Source organism: Argentina silus, assembly GCF_951799395.1.
Source record: "Argentina silus genome assembly, chromosome: 6".
NCBI classification, from domain to species: Eukaryota; Metazoa; Chordata; class Actinopteri; order Argentiniformes; family Argentinidae; genus Argentina; species Argentina silus.
The window spans coordinates 12,780,328-12,804,020 of record NC_139660.1 but is presented as its reverse complement, the minus strand read 5'-3'; the positions used below and the strand labels follow the sequence as shown (position 1 = coordinate 12,804,020).

The window sequence follows — 23,693 nt, the reverse complement described above, 5'->3', positions numbered from 1 at the left end:
ACTACTGTAGAAAGAAGCCTGTCAGGAGACAGTTGGGTATGCTAAGGGGATAGATGGATGGGGATCTGTGTGCGTCAAAGAGACTGCCGAAAACTAGCTAATCAGCCTTGACTTCCAAGAAAAATCAATGTTGTGAAAAACATTGACAACATGATCTCCTATGTGTGGAGAAATGGTGGGAAAGAGAGAGGCCTGAGGTTTCTGTGCCAAATACAGAGGTCTAAAAATACCCAACCCTAATAATAACTAGAGTGCAACTTTCACTCACAGTCTATCCTCGGTTCAAACCGGCAGGTCAGCACCTTGCTAATTTTAGATGTGTATTTATTTATTTTATTCCCCTCTTTATTGGAGTGTGAAGGCTGCATCAGCAGCTAAGCAACAGCCACCCACTGAGCATCGCCTTGACAATAGCCAGGGGAGGGAGCATGACAAACTTCTGAAAGCCATCAAGCAACCTACAAAGCTGGAAACACAAGACACTGCCATTTTAGAGGAATGAATATAGGATGGCTGTCAGGAGAGAGAGAGATAGACAGAGACACAGGGTGAGAGCCATCAATAACAAATGGGCAGTTCCATGTAAAAGGATCCATGAAGATCCAAAATTTGAAATTCATCAGAGCATATCAAATGAGGTGAGTCTATATTGTTGGGACGCTGTCAAGTCAGAAATACATTTCTCAACCATCTTCCACCATAGTAATCGGGATAAGCAGAAACTTTGACTTCTGGTCAAACATACGGAAAAGCTTCTACCAGAACAAGTCCTTAAAGGTGTTTAAAAAAACATCAAACCTCATTAATGTTCCAGTATAGACCCCGGTGAAGTAATATCAACACTTATATTTAGTTCTGAGGAAATGGTTTGGCTTCTGTAAGCAAGAATCATTGGCCAGTGTCCGGGTCATTCTGATACTAAAAACCCAAATAAGTACAAGATATTTTCAAATGTCTCTGCCTCATGAGGAGCAAGGATAATTCAAGTTAATAAAAGCAAGAAGTATAGGTAGACCTACCAAATACTTGTGTCTTGACCGATAATGGTTTAGTTTATGAATTAATAAGTGATTAAAACTTCTTCTTTGGCTGTCCTGTGGGAAAACCCTTTAAGTAATCATTTTTGGTTCCATGTAGAAAGCTATTGGAACCCAAAAGGGTTCCAAAAGTGTTCTTCCACAGGGACAGCCGAAAAACAGTCGGAAATCATACAATAGTAGTTACAAACCACTGCATTAACATCCTCACCAAGCACTGCATCATAATCCTCATTTCATGCTCCAATAAATGGAGACTTCATTGTTGTTGCGTACGTTTGGGAAAGCAAAGCCAGCAAATCACACAAATATGTATCACAAGTAACTTCCATTGAGAATGATGACATGCATGTTGCACACTTCTACAAAAAGAGCAGCAAGAGATTTGTCTTCATCATTAAAAAGCGCACTGGTGTGGTGTCCCTAAGACAGATTTTTCGGATACTTCCGACACCGTTTGCAGACAATAAAGAACATATCATTTTTGCAGGCCAATTCTGAGGCAAACTAGGAGCAGATTGGGTGTCTCTGTGTGTTTCTGCACTTGCACCTGCACAGGCGTACTTGTATTTCATTTTCAATTCTTCAAATTTCTAATTCAGTTTTTTGGTGGCAAAAGTGTAGACTTTTGTTGTATAATGAAGAAACATTCTGTAAATGTAAATGTTGTTTCCACTGCACTTACTGCAGCTCAACAACCAAAAGAGATATTTTCAAACTCAAGGTATCATATGATAGCCAACACCCCACTCCTTCTGCATACATATTTGAATCTTAATTTGGAGCAGATATTTAACAGGGTTTTGGGGAAATGTGGTTACATAAAAAACCCTGGGAGATTTTAGGGTCATTCCGTTAGAGAACTTTAAAGTATTTTTCTTTAAATACATTTTTAGTTGGAATTGTTAGAAGTAGTCCTTGTGCAAAGAGTTATATCGTTTGTGAAACTTTGCTATAAAGGGTTTTTGTTTGGCATACGTTTGAAAGTGACAAATGTAGCCCCAGGGTCATTCTGTTACCATGAAATTGTCTGAATACAACACTGAGAACAAACTTGTGAAGAGCCCATTAAAATGTCTGCCAATAACAGCTCTCAACAATAGTCTGATAAAGGAGGGATTTGAAAGAAGCCCCACAATCAAGGTGTTTAACCATTTCCCTAAATTAACTGAATTGGTTCATTGCCTGGTTAATTAAAACATTCTCAGCTGGGGGGGGAATAATAGTGTGAACATGGCTGGTGAAGGTATGGATTTCACCAGGCAATTTCACCCGGCCTCAGCTTTCTCTCAGTGAAACAAGACCCGGCAGCTCGCAGTGGCGTTGTCGGGATAATGTCTGCCAAATAATGAGCACCTCTCGATGGCTGGGAGAGTCTGCGACACGGCATGCATTAGCTCCAATGTCAGGAAAGGGCATGGTAGCTGCATAGCCAGTAACGGCGATCTCACAACAGCCCACCCCCTTCAGCCCTCTCAAATCTTGAATGAGAAAGGTAATTATATGGTACAGGCAAGTGGATGATACTCGATTTACTCAGTACATACTGTGCATATCTGCAAGAGAGTCAGATTCATATATAAAGATAATTTAAAACCATAATTACAATTCCCACATACAGTAAGGCAATAATTAAACCACTAAGGTCTGTAGCTAAGTGAAGGGCATCAGCACACATACTTTATTCATGACCCCACAAAAGTCCAAAGAGCTGCATGATCAGACAAACATTTGATGTGCTCATTAGATGTAGGGGAGAAAGATCACATTATTTTTCCGTCTCTAATGGCACAGATCTTATTCCTCCTCCGAGGCCAGCGCAGTAACCTTTGGAGATCCAGCTGCAATGATAATGCCCTGCTGTGTGTGTAGCAATATTGAAGACTAATGGTCAGTTGAATGCTGAGCTAAAGCTAACCGTGCTAACCAGCTGCACTTTATATTACAGCTACTGTTGGGATAGACAGTGTCTTGGTCAATCAATGAGTCAATTGAAAGAGAGAAACAACACAGTTTTTTTTATCAGAAAATCTACTTATTTTTAAGGAATAGATCCTCATCACGCATTACATAACATCAAGGTATATGTGTAATTGATCATTCGTATCATGAGAAGTGTGCACATGATTTATTTATGAATCGCAAGTTGTATAATGTGAAATGTTGAAGTCACACTTGCTAGTGGATTCACTTTGTTTAGCTCACTTTGTTTGTGTCACTGAGTGAGCACATTGCCATTCTATCATTGTCTGCTTTATACCACCGAGTAAAACAACTGCACACTCCATCTCAGACATAGCAACATGTTACTTCTTTATATCATGGCAGTGCTCACAAAGGCAACAGTGCTGCATTTTAATTTCCATTTCTTTTTAATTGGATTGGCAGCAACAGCAAAACCATAGCCTTTGACAAAATCTCAGAAATAAAAAAATAGATACTGTGTAATTAACCGATTTGTCTCCTAATCAAAAACATCATACTTCATAGTCACAGCAGCCTAGTTGAATTAACACAAATATATGTGCCATCACTGGTCGAGATTTCGTCATAAGATTTTTTTCAAACAGATATGCTGTACAGCAGGGTAAAAACAGATACACATACCATACATACTCCTATTTAACAAGTAGCGTATCCATTTGGAAATAATAAAATAAATAAATAGACTTTATACTGTGTCAATCTAATCTTTAAAAGATGAAAAACCCTAACCAATGCACTTGATTTTTTTACATGTTTGTACTTCCATCTCTTCAGAGGAAACAAGTTTGGTCATTATCATACATAAGTCAAAAAATGAATACTCAGTGGTGCTTGAGTATAAAAACAACATGTATACAGTTCACATAACAACCTGCAAAGAAATGAACCATATAAAAAGAATGAACAAATCAATTTAGCCAACTCTTAGCTGAAAATAAACTATTTAGGTAACACACTCACGATTGCAATGCCAATATTCCAAGTGTGACCAACTGTCCCCCATGAAACCACAAGGACAAGACTTAAGCAATATCTTGATGGAATTTTGCTTATCAACAATGCTGAATTACCATGTATCATAACAATCTGCACTGTAGCCTTCTCTTGATTGAGAGTGAGAAGTTAGTGCTATAGTGCATACATGCACAAAATAGTGATTTTCTCTGTAGAATTACCCACAGAGATAGTCAGGATAATATACTGTAGTCACTTGTGTGACTATTTAACTAAGTCTTAAAATGGCAGGGTTGGATGGCAGATCTTTTATTTTAAGTCATCAACTGTACTCCTCTGTTTCCACTACTCAGACAATGTAAAACAAATAAAACATAAAATAAAGGAAAAATAATATAATAAAGAGTGTCTCAAAATGATGTTTCATTGTCTACTGTATCTGCTTTTTCCTACTTGTTTCAGTAAATCAGATTAGACACAAGGTACTTTGAAGTACATCAATAATTGGCCCCTTCTTTGTTTTCATCTTATAGACATCAACCAACCCAGTGGAAAAGGTTTACAGATTTTATGGCATAATTCAGAAAACCTACAGCATGATGAAGATCACCTTCAAATTGATTATGCACTTTTTGAACTTGCCATAAAGAGCAATCCTTCAGACCCCAATCATTAGCTCACTAAAGACTAATTTCAATGGAACTGCATCAGCAAATGCAAATGTGTCTTAGGTTGAGCCAAAGGAAGGGTCATGTCACAAAATACGGTCCAATACAATGCCATGCAGCCAGACAGTAATTATGAAAAAGTGCAGTGTGTCCATGTTACTGTATAGAATGAAAATGATGTAAAACTTTGTGATATCTTTCTTTAAAATATACATCTCTAGGCACATATACAGAACAATCTGTAATGCAAAGTGGGGAATGACTAACACAGGTTACTGTTAAGCAGCATTAAGTTGAACAACAGTCACGATATAGAAGGTTGGGTTTGCTGTGTTGCTTATTTCTCACACGGTCAAAGATACACTACAGTCATAAAGGTCTATTTACAAATAGCCTACACGAAAGGGATCTCACAAGAACTCAATGTTGGAAATTGTGCGCGTCTATGAATTCTTTTGACATTAACTATAGTAATAGGTGGTTCTAGGAATGTACAAGAGAACAGTTAGGAATGACTACACCGGTGCTGTCTTGAAAAGCAAAATACATAACCAAAGGCAGTATTTATGGTGCATTTACTGCACATGCCATTTGCAATGTGTACAATAAAGCCCCAAAAGGGGAACAGTCTGCAATTAGCATGGATAAACTGATGGGACAGAGACATACAGTATGTATGACGCTGGTCCTTAAGTAGAATGGAGTAGATGTAAAACGTCTAAACTCCGATGAGCAGCCATAAAGAAGAAATTAAGGAATATTCACTTGTGGACAGAATCATACACCCATAATCTGCCCACCTAAACAGTCATCTGAGGAGGCATTGAAAAAAATGTTTCAAAGTTTCAAAAAGTTCACGTCAAAATAGAGAAATATCTAACAAGACTACTTTAACCAGCAGTGTTTTTTTGTGCAGTTTGTGTAACTCTTCAGTTTGAGTGCCCTCCTTTTCTGTTTAGGGCTGACCGAAAGTCTTTGCATGCTCAATGTTGTGTCTGCTAACAAAACCTTTGACAAACTCTTCAAAATTATGTTAAATATGAAAGCCACAGACCATTTGTTGTTATCTAAGATCAATGTAATGGGTGCCACCATTGTTCATGTCGTGTATATATACAGTATACAGTGAATGTATAGTCAACCATTTGCGCCCAGATAACCCAATGATGATTACATGTTGATGTTGCCTATGCTAATTTAACCATCCTACAAATAATACAGGCCTATGCTAACAGGCCAATATTGATAGTCCAACTCAATATATTCTTATTCACAAAACCATGAAATCAGAGATGCTTAAGGTCACATTAAATGTTTGGGGAAAATGTTTCTCCATTTCAAGGACCTATAGCTCTGTAAGTAACACTACCACAATGGTACATGAATCAACATTAACTAAAAGGTAGTAGTTAACTTAAGTTAATGATGAACAGATGCATTTAAATGTCTCTCTCTCTCTCTATGAACACACACATATAAATGTCAATCTCTCTGTTCATTATTAACTACTACTACCACCATTGTAGTAACTACTAACTATTGTTAACTACTACTGTACCATTTCAATTCATGTACCCTTATTGTAAAGTGCTACCGCTTTGTCTTTTTTCTACTGCTTACCTGACAAGAGACAAACAAAATGTAAACGTCAAAGCCTGAGATAACCATGATAAAACAATGTCCTAAGAGACGTACATACAGTAGGCTGCAAGAGACGTACATACAGTAGGCTGCAAGCCAAAATATAGTGCCAATCTCCCGTTACTCTTCTTGTTCAGAAACAAAACCTTCTTGGAACATTCCTCTCACGCCGCTACAGGCAAATCTAGTGTTTGCCTGTGAATCATGATTTTGGCAATGTCATTGGTATTCTTTTAAATAAACCATCAGATTGGGGAATCCTTAGTCCTTGGGACAGCCCTGTCAATTTGATGCTCAGCAGCTTTGTAGAGATTCAATCTTTTAATTCTTTACTTCTCCTACCATATCCTCAAAAGTCCCCTCCCTTCAAATGGAGCAAGAGTTTGCCCTCTTCCTGGGTTTGGGCTCTCCGAAGTCCCTGTCGTCAGCTGCGCAGTGGCTAAAGGAGCATATTGTCTGCGAGAGCCTGCGCATGCCCAGGCGGAACACACTGTTGGACAGGCTGTAGATAACGCAGTTGCAGAAGCTGTTGCTGATGGCTAGCCAGGTGGTGACGAAGGACAAGGCAGGGCTATCCAGCACATGGGAGCTCTCCAGCAGGAAATAGATGATGTAGGGTAGCCAAAGCATGTAGAAGACGCTGGTGATGCGGAACAGTACCATCGCATAGCGCCGGTCAGGCCCATGCCCCCCGTGATGCCCGCTGCCACTACCACCTCCGCCTCCCTCCCCGGCCTCCATCTCCTGGCTGGGGAAGCGTGCCCGCCGCTCACTGATCTCCCGGTTGTGCTGCTGGCAGATGCGGAAGATGTGAAAGTAGGTGAAGCAGACCACCAGCGCGGCGGGTGCATACAGCAGGCACACCACGAAACCTGTAAACAGGGCAGAGGTGGGCCAGGAGTGGGCGCACCACTCAAAGATGTCCCCATGGTAGCCCGGCTTGCCCCAGCCAAAGAAGGAGGGCAGGAACACAAGGCTAGAGTAGACCCAGATGAGGGCGATGCAGCCACGCAGCCGGCACGGCGTCACAAGCTGGTTGTAGGACAGGGGCTTGGTGATAGCCAGGTAGCGGTCCACACTGATGCAGGCCAGGCAGGCCATGGAGACGCTCTTGAGCACGGAGATGACGTAGCTGAATACCTGGCAGGTGATGGGCTCCTGGACGCCAGCTGGGTAGTGCAGTAGGGACAGCGTGGGCACCAAGCAGCTGAGGCCCACCAGCAGGTCAGCATAGGCCATGGTCTGGATGAAGTAGCTGGTGGTGTAGTGGTGCAACAGGGGGGCGCAGTGGAACACAAAGATCACGGTCAAGTTCCCTGCGATGATGAGCACTGTCAGCAGCACTATGACGGCCGTCTCCAAAACACAGGCCTCCAAGCCCTCATTCTGGCCCCACCCCAGGGGGCAGGAGTGGTTGACGGCCACGCCAGAGGGGAGGCTGCTGTTGGCAGTAGGCACCAGGGCTGTCGTCAGTCCTGACTGGTTCATTGTTCTGGGCACGGTCCAGGTGGGTCAGGTTTGTGCTGCCCACATGTGATGCAGATGGCCTGTAACTGGAGACCTGTCTGCTGTCTGTAGCCTCCCTCAGCAAACGGAGCTCAATCCTGTCTCTCTAGCTCTCTCTCTCTCGCTCTCTCTCACACTCACTCTCACATAGCTGGGTCTCGATCAAATGAACAAGGACTGAGGAAAATCAATACAGCCTGCAGGAAAGGACTACTGCCGACTCGGCTCTCCTTTTCCAATCAGTCATGCTTAGAGGAGGTATAGAGGTAACAGTCAGACAGAAAACAAAAAAAGGCTAATGCTACTCAAGGCATCTATACCAGTGGCAGGGCTTCCCACTGCTCTCTCTGCCAGTCCGTGGCCACATCTCCTGATTCTAATGAGGGCTGCCACTGGGGGCTGAGGGCAGGAGCTGTCCTCACAAGGGCAAAAAGCTGAAGAGACGTAGGGCAGCCAGCGCGTGGGGGAGAAGCATGAGGCAGACACTCTGCTTCCCCTGCAGATCCTACTGCAGATTAAATAAGCCAGGCAGCATGTGACTCTATATTAAGTCTATAGATATAAGTAAATTGTAGAGGGGAATTTACCATCACTGTGTCATTTTTATTGGATTTAAAAATAGCTTATTGTGCTGAAGCAAAAAAAGAGCTGCTTCAGAATCTACTCAGAAAATACCAGCCATGCAAAGAAAATGACATCCATATTAGTCTCTGTGTTTGTATCATACCTCCAATATCGAGTCCCTTTACAAAGTGCCATCAGTATCAGTTAGTTCTCGTAGTATGCATCCTATTTTGGAGTACAGAGTGGTCCCCGGTCAGTGTCTGGACCCCATGTATGCCCTGCTATTGTCCAAATCAAAACACAGACACACGCTAGAAAAACACAGGGATCTCCGCGGGAGTTAATGTCACAGCTCTCGTTCCACCGAGTGCTGGGGGAATTGTGTTTACAGCGCACCACAGTGAGCGTGAGGGGCGAAGCGAAGCGCATCAAAATGTCCAGATCCTGTGGTGTGTGTGTGTGTGTGTGTGTGTGTAGCCACAAAGAGGGCTTCTTCTCTGGTAGTTCCAATCCAATTACTTCAGGAACTTTCCTCGTTCAGGTTGTGAGACAGGCAAAGCAAGTTGAGCAGAGGATTTTTATCTCTTCAACATAAGCAGGTTAATGGACACTGGAGCTGTGAGAGGACAACGGAGTGTCTCAGTGCTCCTCTCAGCATATCTGGCTACCATGGGTGTGAGGATATATCTGCATTCTGCTTGTTTATCCCATAAACTTGTTTGTGGTTCCGTTTTTTTCCAGTGACATTCTTTTGACAGCCAAGGGTGAAAGTTGTTTACATCAGCCTCGCCTCTGGAGTGCTTGTTTCCACTATTGATATTATTACTTATACAGCCCGGGTCCATTCAGATGATATTATTACTTATACAAGCCCGGGTCCATTCAGATGCATTTTTTGTTTTGGGGAGGCACGGCCGTCTATCCTTTGATTCTTGTTTTCTCACTCAATACGTCTGCTCCTCGAAACAAAAACCCAGGCACAACAAAAGGGAAAGCACTCCACCAGTGCAGAGAAAGAGAGTCCCAGTTTAAGTCCTAGGTTCAGTACTGTCCTCTGTAAGCGTCTCCTTTTAATTCCATTCATCCAGTCCACCTGAGCTTACTCCAAATAAATAAACTGGACTCTGAATAAAAAGAGACAAACGCAGTTCATCCACCAAAAGCAGTCCAATAGCAGAAGCTTCGGCTAGTAGCACTTATACCGAAAAAATAGATGAAAACCTTTGAAAGAGAGGCAAGTAGATGAGCTGTCCCTCACCGCTGGTGCAGTGAGAAGGAGATGCTGTGACTGGGTTACAGTCCCCCCCCCCCTCTCTCTCTCTCGCCGGCACACTCTCTCTCCCTCCCTCCTATAAACCCTCCCTCTTTCTTTCTCTGTCTCGCTGTTGCTCTCTCTCTTTCCCCTCCCATTTTGGCTGCACCTGAGGTTCTCAGCCACATTATTCTGTCTCTCTCCTAATGTGTTCCTCCTCATTCTCTCCATTTCTTTTTCTGAGAGCTAAATTTAGACATGTTTCCTATTCCCGAAATTACTAGGCTAAGCCCCCTCCCCCATTTCCCACCCCCCTTCCCCCTTTTCTCTTTCTCTCTCGCTCACTCTCTTTGCCCCCAGTCAGTTGCACTGACCAATGACCAAGCCCAGCTATGACTGCCCCATAGTTACAGTTGCCAGGCATTTCAGTTAGTTGGGACCATCCCTCGCTGACAGGCGACAAAGTCTAACAAGCAGTAGCAAATTGGGGAGGCAGGAGGGCAGTTTTTGAAGTAGAAGGTCTGTAGTATACCATCACCGAGTGAGGCTTAACTAAACCATTGCAAGCCTCTAGGACACACAATGTCCACTAAATGTTAAAGCATATTTCCACCGGTTTTAGAACACTGTACCCTATATTTTCCTAGTAGTGCACAAAAGAACAGGAGACAGAGAGATGAGAAGGACACACTGAATGGGAAGTCGACAACCTGCTGTTCTTTACCTCTTGGAGTGCTGGTAAAAAAACCGTCCAGATGGCTATGTTAATAATTTATTTGAGGGAAAAAATAAAGGGAACAAGGAGGGCAGCAAAAAGAAGGTAGTAATCCCCTTTCCCTGTCCCCCACCCCACCCCCGAGGCTTTTGATCCCAGCCACTATGGCTGTGTGTTGGGACAAGCAGGCAGCCGCTGTCCTGGCTCTTTGTCACGGTTGGGTAAATAAGGGCAGGGCTACTGTAGTGCACTGTAGCTTGCACTAACACTGACACCCAGAGACTGCCCCTGGGGTGAACAGGGCTGAGATCATTGTCGGGGACTCGATACAAGTATCACTATCAATGCATTGCCAAACCAAACCTGTTGTAGCACTGGTACACAAAATAGAGCCAAGGCCAACCTATCCTGATGATTCACAATAGACTTTGGAAGAAAGGGGGATTTAAATTACAAAAACTGGTTGTATAGATGGAAGGTTAATTAGGTTACAGTGATATAGTTAATATAGGGTACCATATACAGTATATCAGCAAATATAGTGCATGCTTTGAAAATGGGGTATAATTACTACAGTAGGTAATAGAGTAATTATAGCCTAATTTATTCAAAGGTCTAACAACATATTGACCAATTCTTGCATGAGCTCTTCTGTTTGAGAAGCGCTGTATAATCTGTAAACCGTTTGTATCAAGTTACTGTATACATTACAGTGTGTGAGGGGAAGCTCATTGCATTCCTAGTTGTGCCCTTGGGCTCTTACCCATCAGTCTGTGTTGAGGAAGGGAGGGAGGGAGAGAGGGAGAGAGAGGTGATGGGAACTTCACACATGACCAGAGGAGTTGGCTTTGCGGTGTTTCACTGTAATCTAAATGTAATTTCTTTGTCAGAAGCATCAAGCACAGCACTGGTTCTGCAGCCACATGAAACACACACACACACACACACACACACACCTTAAGAAGAGCAAGCATATCAGCTCAGAGGGGCTGCAAATGGACACACATAAAAATCCATCCCATAATCCCGGATGAATGATATGATGAAAACTTTATAAATGCTACATCTTGTTTTTCCTCTCACTTTATTTGGTGTCAAATGGCCAAACTTAACATGCTCTAAAATCACAAATCAAATTTATTTTAGTTTCTCCAGATATTGATTATTCTGGGGGAAGAGAGAGCATGGTGTGTACTGTTAATGGAGGCCACTGGGCTGTGTGAATGGGAGTTGAGTTGAGTAAATGACGTTGAGTTGCATTAAGGTCTGTGTAGGGCTTGGGGGGCTGTGAACAGGAGTGCATTGTGAGGGAGGAGGGGGGTGGGGGAGGGGGGAGGAGGGGGGTGGGGGAGTGGACGTGTGGACGTGTGGTTCAGCAATACAGCTGGCCTAGGGACACTGTAGCGGGAGTGTAGGGAGGGGGTATATAGTGAGTGACAGACACTCAGAGCCCAAGGACACTTCTCATGCATAAAAGGATGGCAGCTCAGAATTTAATAGAATAGAGGAATTATAGAATATATGCAGACACTCATCATTTCTGGAGACCGATGTCTAGCACTACGATTGCTAGCTAAAATAAATACAAGCGGTAGCTAACTAACCGTAAATATGTATTTTAATAGCGTATTAAAGGATATTAGTGCACTTTATTTTTGCACATACCTGGGCTGTGGTCAATTCAACCAAGATGTACGTGTGAGATCATGTTGAAGTTAAAAAATAAAATTGCACTATTGCTTTAAGCACAGCAAATCAAAATACATGAATGCACCCGAAATCCAGTTGTATCGTACTGTATCTTATAAATACCTTAAAACGACTATGGACCTGGAAAGCTTGGCAACCCCTGATTTGGATTTGTTTACCTAGCCACTTGCATGCCTATTAGCCTGCTCTAAATTGCATTATTATTTTATTCTTGTCAAATACAGCTTGCCACAATGTATGACATGAACAATGTCTTAACTGCATAGCAAAAGCTGGTATATCCTGGAGTATGACATAAGGACCTAAACCAGAAAACCGAGAGACGACAACCAGACCTGGCAGAGAGAGTATTACAACCAGACCTGGCATAGAGAGTATTACAACCAGACCTGGCATGGAGAGTATTACAACCAGACCTGGCAGAGAGAGTATTACAACCAGACCTGGCAGAGAGAGTATTACAACCAGACCTGGCATAGAGAGTATTACAACCAGACCTGGCATAGAGAGTATTACAACCAGACCTGGCAGAGAGAGTATTACAACCAGACCTGGCATAGAGAGTATTACAACCAGACCTGGCAGAGAGAGTATTACAACCAGACCTGGCATAGACAGTATTACAACCAGACCTGGCAGAGAGAGTATTACAACCAGACCTGGCATAGAGAGTATTACAACCAGACCTGGCATAGACAGTATTACAAGCAGACCTGGCAGAGAGAGTATTACAACCAGACCTGGCATAGAGAGTATTACAACCAGACCTGGCATAGACAGTATTACAACCAGACCTGGCATAGACAGTATTACAACCAGACCTGGCAGAGAGAGTATTACAACCAGACCTGGCATAGACAGTATTACAACCAGACCTGGCAGAGAGAGTATTACAACCAGACCTGGCATAGAGAGTATTACAACCAGACCTGGCATAGAGAGTATTACAACCAGACCTGGCATAGAGAGTATTACAACCAGACCTGGCATAGAGAGTATTACAACCAGACCTGGCATAGACAGTATTACAAGCAGAAACAACTTAATAAATCCAAGCAGGTTTCCATGGCAGCTCGTCCTATGTACATTGTACTGTATTGTATGTGGGTTATAATGCGTAGGAGTCTTATTAATTCTATCCTGACACCACTGCCGATGCTACCTTTGATTGCAGACCATCACTTGCTAAATGCCACCACAAAGCTGGAGGGTAGCCCAAATATGACGGTACATAAAAACGTAAAGCACCTTCAGAGAGGCAAAAAAAGATCCCCCATCTCAGATTTAATTACATGCTTCATAAAGATTGAAATTGAGTTCATTACGGGCCCGGGTGAGAGACAGCATTAGCCAATCCAGGTGAGAATTGAAAGTAGAGTAGTGTACCACAGCCTCTGAGGACATTTAAAAGAATGTTTTAGCTGACTAATACAATCAGTCCATGCCTATACTTGGATTTAGTTTTCATCCATAAAACACAGATACAAAATGTACATGTAGAGGACTGATGAAAGGTCTTCTTATTGTCCATACTGTATCAATCTTCATTCAAGGACATTCAATTTAGTATATAGGCCTATACAGTCTGCACTTACACCAGTGTTTGAGACCTCCAATAGGAGCCATCAAACCTCCCTTACTGGTTCTGATTGATCCAGACAGAAGAGAACTCAGAGTGAATTGGCAGCAATGCAGTGGAATTGTTCTTCAGATGAACAATAGCTCAAAATAACTTTCAGTGCTTTTTAAAGCCATGATTCAACAGCAGCACACCTTTGGCAGATCACACTGGGTGAGTAAAAGGTTGTGAAAATGTCAGTTTCACGCTTCCCTCTGGAAAAGCGCCACACAGACTGGGAAACAAGATATTTGCAAGTTAGCACTTAATCTCATGTCTGACACACAGTGGGTGTGTGTGTGTGAGATTAGGTAAGAGGGTTTCTCAGTTCTGAGAAAGAGTTTGACTGAACTGATATTCAGTTGATGGACAACCTCTAACAGTCAACTTTGTTATTGATTAAATGAGATAAAATGTGAATTGTTGCAAAGGTGTGATATCCTGTCTTATAACTTTAATACATCTGCCAGTGGTATACCACGTTTGATTAGATACAGCCATAACAATGACTATATCATGCCTCACACATTAGGAACAGCACTATACCAGTCAGTGGTGGCCAGCGCAGTGCTGTACGCGGTGGTATGCTGGGGGGGCAGCATCAAGGAAGGTGACACCAAGAGGCTGAACAAGCTTATTAGGAAAGCTGGTTCTGTCCTCGGTGCCACCCTGGACACTGTGGAGGAGGTGGCCAATAGGAGGATGAGGACCAAACTCCTGGTCATCATGGACAATCCCTCCTATCCCCTACATGACACTGTGGCAGAGCAGAGAAGCTCCGTTAGCAACAGATTACTACAACCACGTTGCAATAAGGAGCGCTATAGGAGATCTTTTCTGCCTGCCGCAATAAGACTGTACAACTCGACTGGCTCGATCGGGGTGATCATAGTCAGGCTGGGGGATGTTAAATCATACTGGACTGTTCTTACTGTATATAATGTTTCCAGATGTCTATTTTATTCTATTATTCTATTGTCACTTTATTTTGCTGTTGTTTTTTGTGATGTGAGCTGCTGTAACGCCTTAATTTCCACTCGGGGGTCAATAAAGTAGCTATCTATCTATATCAGCTCAAGACAAATTACCACAAATCCACCCTGAGCCTTGACAAATGACTATGACCCAAAAGACAGAGAGGACACAGCAGCCCCTCTTCCCCTACCGAAGGCATCCTTGCATGACAACACAGCCTTGTGTCCAAGTGCCAGGTGTAATTATTAAAATGCACGTCACAGTCAAGAAGCCTGAGTGAAATGTGCTCTGATTGACGACATCAATATTCCCATAACCAGCCACGGCACAATAACTTAGGATTCAATCAGCATTAGAATCATCATCGAGTTGAGACAGAAAGCCATTAATAACGTTGACATCACCAGGCCCCCGCGGCCCCGTCACTCGCTCCCTACACCCCCACCCCTCGGCTTTTCACTGTTATTAATAGCCCATCTATCGATATCATTATTTCAATAAGACGGGGGGAGCCCACTCAACAAATTAAAATGAATGAGTGAGCTCTGTTCTCCGTGTCACATAACCTGATTTACGTAAGCTAGCTGTGTGAGGTATATTTAGCAGCTCATCTGGACTGCTGCTATTCCTATCTCCGTGGGAGGCGGGAGAGGGAGAGGGAGAGAGGGAGAGAGAGGCTCTGGGTTAAAGAAGCGTGGAGGGGGAAAATTTACACCGCCTGGCGAAAGACAACAACCGTGCATAAATCCATGTGAAGAAGAAGCCCGCTACCTCTCTGTTTCATTCTTTCATTTGACGTCTTTGCCTTTTTTTCATCCAAGCAACCTTTTGTTTATGGGGCCATTTTCTCTCCCTCAGCATCTTTCCTAGCCATTGATTACCGCATTGTATTTCAAGCCTTTTTCTCCTCTGGGAATGAGTATTGTATTATACATAAAACTGAGGGCCTTCGTTCTGTCAACCTCCACATCATCTCAAGCAATCGGCCATATCATCAAACAGACAGCTGTATCTGCACATTGTGTTGTATTTCAGATTTTTTTTTTGCCAATGTTATATTGTGTTGTATTTCACAGTATCATATTGTATTTCACTGTTTCAGTTGGAGTGAATTGGACCGTGGCTTACTGTAGGTTAGGGGTAAGCTATTGGCCAGACTATAGCCCAGGGTACTGTACATTAGTCATGACATTTTAGTGCCAGGAGGACGAGGGTTGGGGGCAAGTAGGTTAGCCTAGTCTCTGCCTGATCTCCCCACGTGATGAACAGACTTGTGGACAGGGAGGTTCACACACTGCACTTACACACAAATGCACTTACACACCACACATTAAGGTCAGGATGCTAACAATAGAAAGGGCTACGCTACACCTTTGGAAGCCGGAGATTTATACAGAAGTTATACCTATCATATATTGTACATTGCAGTTCATTTTTGTACTTGCAAAATAATAAAAATGAAATAATGAATAAAGTACGTTTCACCAAGATACTACTATTCTGATACCATAACAAGATAATGAGGATCAATTGTACGTCCTGTTCTTTTGTCAGGGACAATCTCATGTGTCCCTGTGCATTAGTTTAGACAAGTCATGACAAATCTCAAACAGCATTTTTCAACTTACAGTACACCACGAGGGCTCCGTTTGTGATAAAGTCAACAATAGTGCCTTACTGTGGGAAAAATTCCTGCCATCCCCCATAGTTGGCATGAGAACCAGAATACCTCCAAGAGCAACATAAGAGAATTAGCAAAAACCACTCCAACATCAACCCTGCTCTCCCCGGGATCCGAGTGATCTTTACAGAGCTAATTCACAGTCCTTGAGGCTTTCCAGAGGGACAAGGGACAACTTGAGGTGACATCTACTGTAAGATGTATGTATTTAAAGGACTGTGATATTCAAATGTGATATACAAACATTTTCACACCAAGGCCTTTAGGGATTAGATATATTTGACAACTCTCATTGGTTCATACATTTCAAATACCGCAACACTTGGTTAGGTTTTATGACATGCAGCAATCTTTAGTGGAAAATCAAACAACCTCTGCATTCTAGACAATGATATGTGTGTGTGAGAATATATTCAGTTATAAGCCTACCTTGGTAATGAGAATGCGGTAGCGTTCCAGCAGGGCTTGGTCACTGTGGCAGCCAGAGAGTAGCTGCCAGACCTCAGCTCTCAGGGCCTCGGGGACCCCCGGCTTCACCAGTGCTGACAGGCCCTTAGGCCGTGCAGACAGGTTCCCGTGCCTGACACACACACACACACACACACACACACACAATATTAGATACTGATAGATCTTTGATTTTATTCACTGACACTACATCCAACTAATTTACTGCAAATGCAGGGGACTGCAGAAATGTATTACTGTAAATGGCAATGTTCATTTAATTTAGCTGTCATCCACTGTACATCCCCCCATTAATGCAATTACAGAACGTACAGACATGATATTGCAATGACTATTCGTCCCTTTTGATGTATGATAATGTATGACAATATGATAGCTTGGATTGTATACATTGGTTGTGGATGAGGTGAGTTGCCCCAATACAAGTAGAAGTTGTTACAATGTTATAATACATGCAATCTGTTAACATGGTCATTATTTCAATAGGCCCAGCTAGGTTCTTTCATTCTGAGTATCAACTGTCCAATGAAACTGTGATCATGAGTGCCACACTACAGTATCTCTCCCTCTGACTGGGAGTCTCACCATCTGTGAAGGATTCCACCCCAGGACTCTAGGATCTTCTCAGGGCAGTCCTTGGACACATCACCGGTGCCACTGGAGATCTCACTGTCACTATCTGCAGGAAAGAGAGACACAAGGCCCAATAGAATGCGGTGAGATCAGAGGTCATTACTAATACAGAACGTGTCAGATCCAATGAGACTCAATTGAAGTCCAGTTTGCAGTTTCTACATCAATGGGAGCCACAAGAGTTGCAAAGAATAACTGTTTTGAAACCAATGACGCAACATAAGGGGCATGATAATATATACCTGGGTGAGAACTGTGAATTAAAGGCATTGATCTGTCAACACTATTGGGAGTGTATAAATACAAAACGTACCAACTCTATTACAAATTCCATTATTTTGTAGACTTCCAATCTGGAAGTAAACCACAAAATGAATCTACACAATACCCAATTAGCTTTGGGCCACTTGTAAAGTAATGTAGCCACTGGCCGGGGCCGCAATGCGCTGTACTACTGTAAGCTGAGATGGCGGCTCTCATGGTGGAGACTGAAGAGGCTGGATGTGATGAGCTATGATTCCCACTCAGAGCTGACAAGTACTGTTGCCATTTTAACACACAGAGAGAGAGAGAGAGAGGGTGGGTTCTCTGCCCTTAGTCTGGCTCAAACACCATGTCTGACACACTCTCTCACACACACTCACACTCTCTCGCTCTCTCTCTCACACACACACACTCTGTGATTAACATTAACCAGCATCTAACATTTCAGTCACATTTTCACTTAGCATATTGGTCAATACTGGTCGCCAACCAAATAACCAAATGACAGTTTTGCTCCTGTAAGCTCCAGGTCCAGTACTACCAGAGACTCTAGGCTCTCCTTTGAGCAGCCAGAGGTTTGCTTGGACACGACACGTGGCCCTGGAGCGTGACATGGCAGTGGCTGCAGCTCCACACTGCCTGCGACTCAAGGTAATAAAATAATGTGTGGAAAGAGGCGCTACAGTACGTTTAGAAAAGGTCATTACAGAGAAGCCTACAGTAGACCCTCTTTATCTGCAGAGCCCCACGCCTCCCACTGCACGGGCCATCTCACAGGCTGGTGTACGACGCTGAGCACTTCAGTAGAGGTTTTAATCCTGTATATTATTTTTGTGTATAAAATAGGAGTGTGGGTGTGAATGTACACATATGTGTAAAGCCTGGGGCTGTACAGATTAATCAACTAATGTTTCAGTTGACAACTAATTTGAGAAATCAGATTTCTATATATCAGGACAAGGACAAGAAGTTAAAGCTAGAGTGAGTGACATGTAACCAAGTAAAGAAGAGTGTTGTACACGAAGGAAGCTCGGTTCAAGCAATGAACCCCTTTTGTACCCTTCTTCATCCATGAGAATGATAATGGCAATTCACACCTTTGATTTCATAAAGAATCCTATTACGCCCCACTCATTGTTTAAACACTACTTTGGGCTGTCTAGGAATGTTTAGAAAATATGCAACCACCTAAATTTCCGGATGAACTTTTTTTTTTTTTTTAATCGTATTTATCACATTTACACATTAATAGGAAAAGATTAAATCAACAAATGTTTGTTATATTTTTAATCGACTGACAGCCCTAGTACAGACTGATATGAAAGTATGTAAGCATGTGATATGTTTTGTGTGTGTGTGTGCGCCTCGCCTTTTATGTGGATGAGAGGACAGACACAAAATTGAGCAAAAGAGACATTCTGGTCAGTTTCTGCATCGCAATTGACAAGAACATAAAAAAGGCACGTGTGCATAACTTGGGGGAATCGGCAGGCAGCAGTTCACACTGGGAAAGCATTCAGTTCCATTGACAATGAGGTTGACCTCCAGCTAGAGCCCTTGAATGCCTCTCTTTTCACCACCCTCCACTGACAGCGGGGCAGGCGGACGCTTTAGAAATGCCTCTGAATGGCTTTTCTCTCCATCCTGGCAGAAGCTGCAGTGCTTTTTAACACAACTCCAGCCTTGGAGAAAAATCCTCCATCTTCGGAAGGTGACAACGCGGTTCAAACCAATCAGGTGTCAATGTGCTGACTGTAAGAGAGGAGAAGCCTGGGCATTGTTTAAGAGATCCTGAATGAGACTAAACTAGACTAAACTCCCAGATCAAACTTTGCTCCTCGTTTCATATTTTTCATGTTTCTTTTTCAGTTTGAATTTAATTCCAGTATTGTGATGACATTTATTTCTGAGGAGGAGTACTTGTGATGGTGATGGTGCTATTATGTGGTTATTCTGCTATGGATGAGAGATTCTGCTAAAGGACTAAAATGCACAATAAATGAAATGGGCGAACCTTGTTGGAAGAGCATGGGAACCTACTGGACTGCAGTCATGTGGAAAAACACCCTGTTTACAGTGGTGGGGCTGGAACTGGGGTATGTTTGGTGCACCTTTGGAGTCCAAATGGTGATGTTATTTCTCCTGTTTTGCCATTATTCAAAAGGACCAGCCACCCTTATTTACAGTAAAGAAAAAAAAAATCTGCTTTGACCTACAACCTGCATTGCCTACAACAGTAAGAGCTGTTTGATACTGAATGTGGACAGGTTGCTTCTAGAGAGTAATCTGACAGAAAATTATTTATTGATGAGTTGTTCATTGACCTTGACTGATCATTTTATGTGTCAAGGAAGTCAGATGATGTGTATTTTTGCCATTTCAAACCTACTTGCTTTGCCTATACCTAGGGTTGACAGTTTGGTGAATTACAGGTCCTTCTAGCAGTGGGGGAGCATGACATTGAGGATTAACATGAAAACTCATGCATCACAAAGGGATAAAACAATAGTGTGTGTGTGTGGGGGGGGGGGGGGGGGGGATAATAATTCATTCTTGAATGGATAATCTGGACCAATGTTACAAGTACAAGGTCAATGTTACATGTCACACACCATTACAGCTCAAAATGTTAACCTAAGTAAAGTTTTAAGAGGCTGTTATAGTATGTAATAGAATTAATTCCCATGGAAAGTTTCCACCTTTGCCATATTGAATTTGCAATCCTACTGTTTAGTTGTTCCCTCTGTCATCAATGAAACCCAATTGTGGACCTAAAAACATCACACATTCAATGATCATTATTTAAATCCTATGTTAGAGGAAAGCATGAAATGATCTTTAAAATATAGACTGGAATCCTGCTGAAACTATTTACTGAGTTGAGCACTGAGACTGCCAGAAGGATGAGGCGGGTAGTGTGGGTACCAGGTGGTCTTCTGCCACAGCGCGTGGGCTGTGCCAGTGAACCAACCCCACTTAACCGGATTGGACTCCGCTCCAGTGAAACCACTGAGCCTCAAAACCCGGAGCCTCTGGGGTGTCTCAGACCCAGTCCTGCCTGGTCCAGAACACCTCCACGCTGTCTGAGGAACCTACGCCCACACACACGCCTGCTTGCCCACGCTCCATACACACACACACGCCCGCCCGCCCGCCCGCCCCTGCCCCCCCCCCCAATACACCCAAACTAAATTAAACTTCACAGTTGATTCATGACAGCCAAATACAGAGGGAGGCTGGGGGCTTCCTAAAGAAAATGCAACGTGAGCCAACGTGGAATAACATTCAATTTGGGGGTGGAATATCTGGACAGATGATCTCATTTGCATGAGGTGTAAAAGGAAGGAGGAAAAACGATTGCTCGAAATATATAAATAAAACAAATGCTCCTCCAACAAGCTATTTGTGCCAAAGCAATCTGTTCTTTTTTGCCTTGTACACAGTCCCTAAAGCCAATCTGAGTAAGCTCAGAGACAGACTCGTTTTTTGAACAGCGTGAGTTTTTCAGCATTAGGGAATGGAGTGCATTTTTCAATCAAGCAATATTTGGTAATGAAATGACGTGGTCCCTGTGTGACTGCTGTGGATGGAGAGGCCGGGAGGAGGGTTCTCATGGTGACCTTGGAAGTGGAGAAGTGGAGAAGAGGGCAGCAAGCTTATGAACACGAGCAACCTAACATGGCAAAGCACCCTTTTTCAACCCACATGGAGAGAGAGCGGAGAGAGAGAGAGCTAGGGGAAAGAGATGGAGAGGGTAAGGGAGAGAGATAAAGAGATAAGGGGAGAGAAAGCTCCATACCTTCCTCTGGCTCCTCTTCCTCAGCTGGGGAGGCAAGCCGTCCTCGTGCCCCATTGGCCCTCTCAGTCTGCCTCTGCAGACTCACCACCTCCAACATGGCATCGCCCTGGCTGCCCTTCTCACCGCCCTTCACACACACACGGTCATGTATGGTGCACACATAATACAAAGACCTTTAAGTCTGATATCAGGGTGGGGGAAACAGTTATTTCACAAAGATATTGCAGTTATTCTATTATTTTCATTACTATGTATTACACTACATTGACTCCTATGTATCATCATTTGTTAACATTATTTATTTTCCTCCCCTCTACTCCTCTTTTATATCCTAAGTTTGTTCTCTACGAATGTGTTCATTGTGAATCCCCTATGATAGTCGACTGCCTTGTATTTGCTCTTTCCTGGAAAATATAAACATTTCATTAAAAATGTGGTAAAAAATAAATAAGAAAATACACTGCAATAGAGTAACTCAATATAGGTTTTATCTGCAAAGTCACTAAAAGTTTTGGAAAATTATATTCTCCATTAGGAAAACAGCATTTACATATGAGCGAGCGCAACTGGCTGTTTAATATGTTTAGAGGCTCCCTTTTGAAAGCCAATCCAAAGTTAGCCTCACCTTTGCCACCGCCCAAGGGGAGCAGGGGAAAATATAATTACACGTACAGGAGGAAATTAAATGGAGCAGTGGCGGAGAGAGAGCCAAAGATCCCACCGGCGGCTTTTTGACCAGAGTGGTAATAGGGTTCACAGGGAGCCGAGTGCAATCAGAGCACAGAGTGCCTCGGCTCACTCGTCTGTGCAGGTCACTTCCAAAGTTGAGCTTTTGTCATAATCCACATCACCTCATCACTGTTGATACCAGAGAGGTTTTGTTTTGACTCAGCGGTTGGACTAGAGTATAACCTTGGGTACTCTTTCCTCAACAGAACAAGGGTCCTATATAAAGGCTATGTAGTACGCTAACGCTAACAAGCGATGACGGCTATAATTTGACATGACGGCTATTAATTTGACGAGCTAACAGCTAGTTAATGGCAACCTGCCATACCATTACCTTGAAAAAGATCAGCATTTACAATGGTTTATGTAGTACAGATTTGGGGTGTTACAATAACAAACGTTTGTTGTAGTTTTGGGCAGTCCTTACGTAGAGCATCTCCCTTAAGGCACAATCTGGAATTAGTTTTTTACACATTGATTCTAATTAGCTTATCACAATTGTTTAAGTTAAATGTTTATAAACCATGTCTTTGTAAACAAACCAAGTTTAGCTTTGAAACATGTTTAAAACTGTAATTTCAATATCAAGGTCTGTTAGTCCTTGCATCGAGAGCTCTGTTTATGAATTTCAGAGTGGCCATATTTCCCCATCTTTCAACTTTATACCAAAAGAGGTGGCGAGCCAGCCGTTTTTATGATTGCACCTTTAAGCGTCACCAAATGCCCTCCATTTTCTCGTGAACAAGACACAAAATATGTTCTCCGAGAGTGACGACAATAACTTGAATTCCACACACCCTAATGAGAGCCCTCTGGAACAAATAAATAAGAATAAAATAATACGGACGGATTAGAATCTTGTGCAAGAACCACGACAATATTATCTTTTAATTAGCTTTTAACTACAGCGACGGCATTCTTCCTGGTGCTGATGAGATAACTACAGAGGCAATCAGGCAGCGATTCAGGCACTGGCGCTAATTGCTATAGCGCTATAATGAGAGACGCAGCCTCTTATTAGCTCGGCTGATACAAAGCCTCCTGTTTGCTGCTTCACAGGGTCCCCGAGCACAGTAAAGGAGATTTGCCTTTCAAAAAAGGGGGGCTTGTGTTTCCGACTTAAGCCTTGATTTGGCTTTTTAAGCACCTGCGAAATGACTGGACTACCTGCACTTGTGTTCAAATCCGATAATTGAATGTCCCTTCGCTCCATGACGCTCATGAATTTTAAATCAGAGGTCAGAGAGATTTATTGCAGGGTCTGTGTTTTGGGCGTGGTTGTGTATACATACACATAGTTGATCTGATATGACAATGTGGTAGATGTTGATACTTTCAAGTGGTTTCATCATTTTCAAAGTGATGTCTTACTGGTATTATCTACTGCTCACTTAGCTCAGAGGATTGGAAAGACAAAAATGTGGCTGATACCCCATCTTAGAGCAAAAGTTATTGGTATCTGTCCAGTCCATATCCCTGTGGACTAGTCAGAG

The 23,693-nt window shown here is 42.8% G+C and overlaps 2 protein-coding genes across 3 annotated transcripts in view; both read right to left on the bottom strand.

Annotated features, from left to right (window-relative positions):
- rabgap1l (RAB GTPase activating protein 1-like) overlaps window positions 1-23,693 on the bottom strand; it is an 89,870-nt gene that overhangs the window by 47,291 nt on the left and 18,886 nt on the right. For both annotated transcript variants that reach the window (XM_083672126.1, XM_083672127.1), the window contains exons 11-13: window positions 21,472-21,598; window positions 17,361-17,454; window positions 16,737-16,887 (exon numbers count right to left, since the gene is read on the bottom strand). In XM_083672126.1, the coding sequence (XP_083528252.1) occupies window positions 16,737-16,887; window positions 17,361-17,454; window positions 21,472-21,598 (372 nt within the window). The remainder of the gene's footprint in view (window positions 1-16,736; window positions 16,888-17,360; window positions 17,455-21,471; window positions 21,599-23,693) is intronic.
- gpr52 (G protein-coupled receptor 52) lies at window positions 3,041-9,436 on the bottom strand. The gene has a single exon (XM_083672130.1). The coding sequence runs from the start codon at window positions 7,772-7,774 to the stop codon at window positions 6,653-6,655; it is 1,122 nt and encodes a 373-aa protein (XP_083528256.1). The 5' UTR covers window positions 7,775-9,436; the 3' UTR covers window positions 3,041-6,652.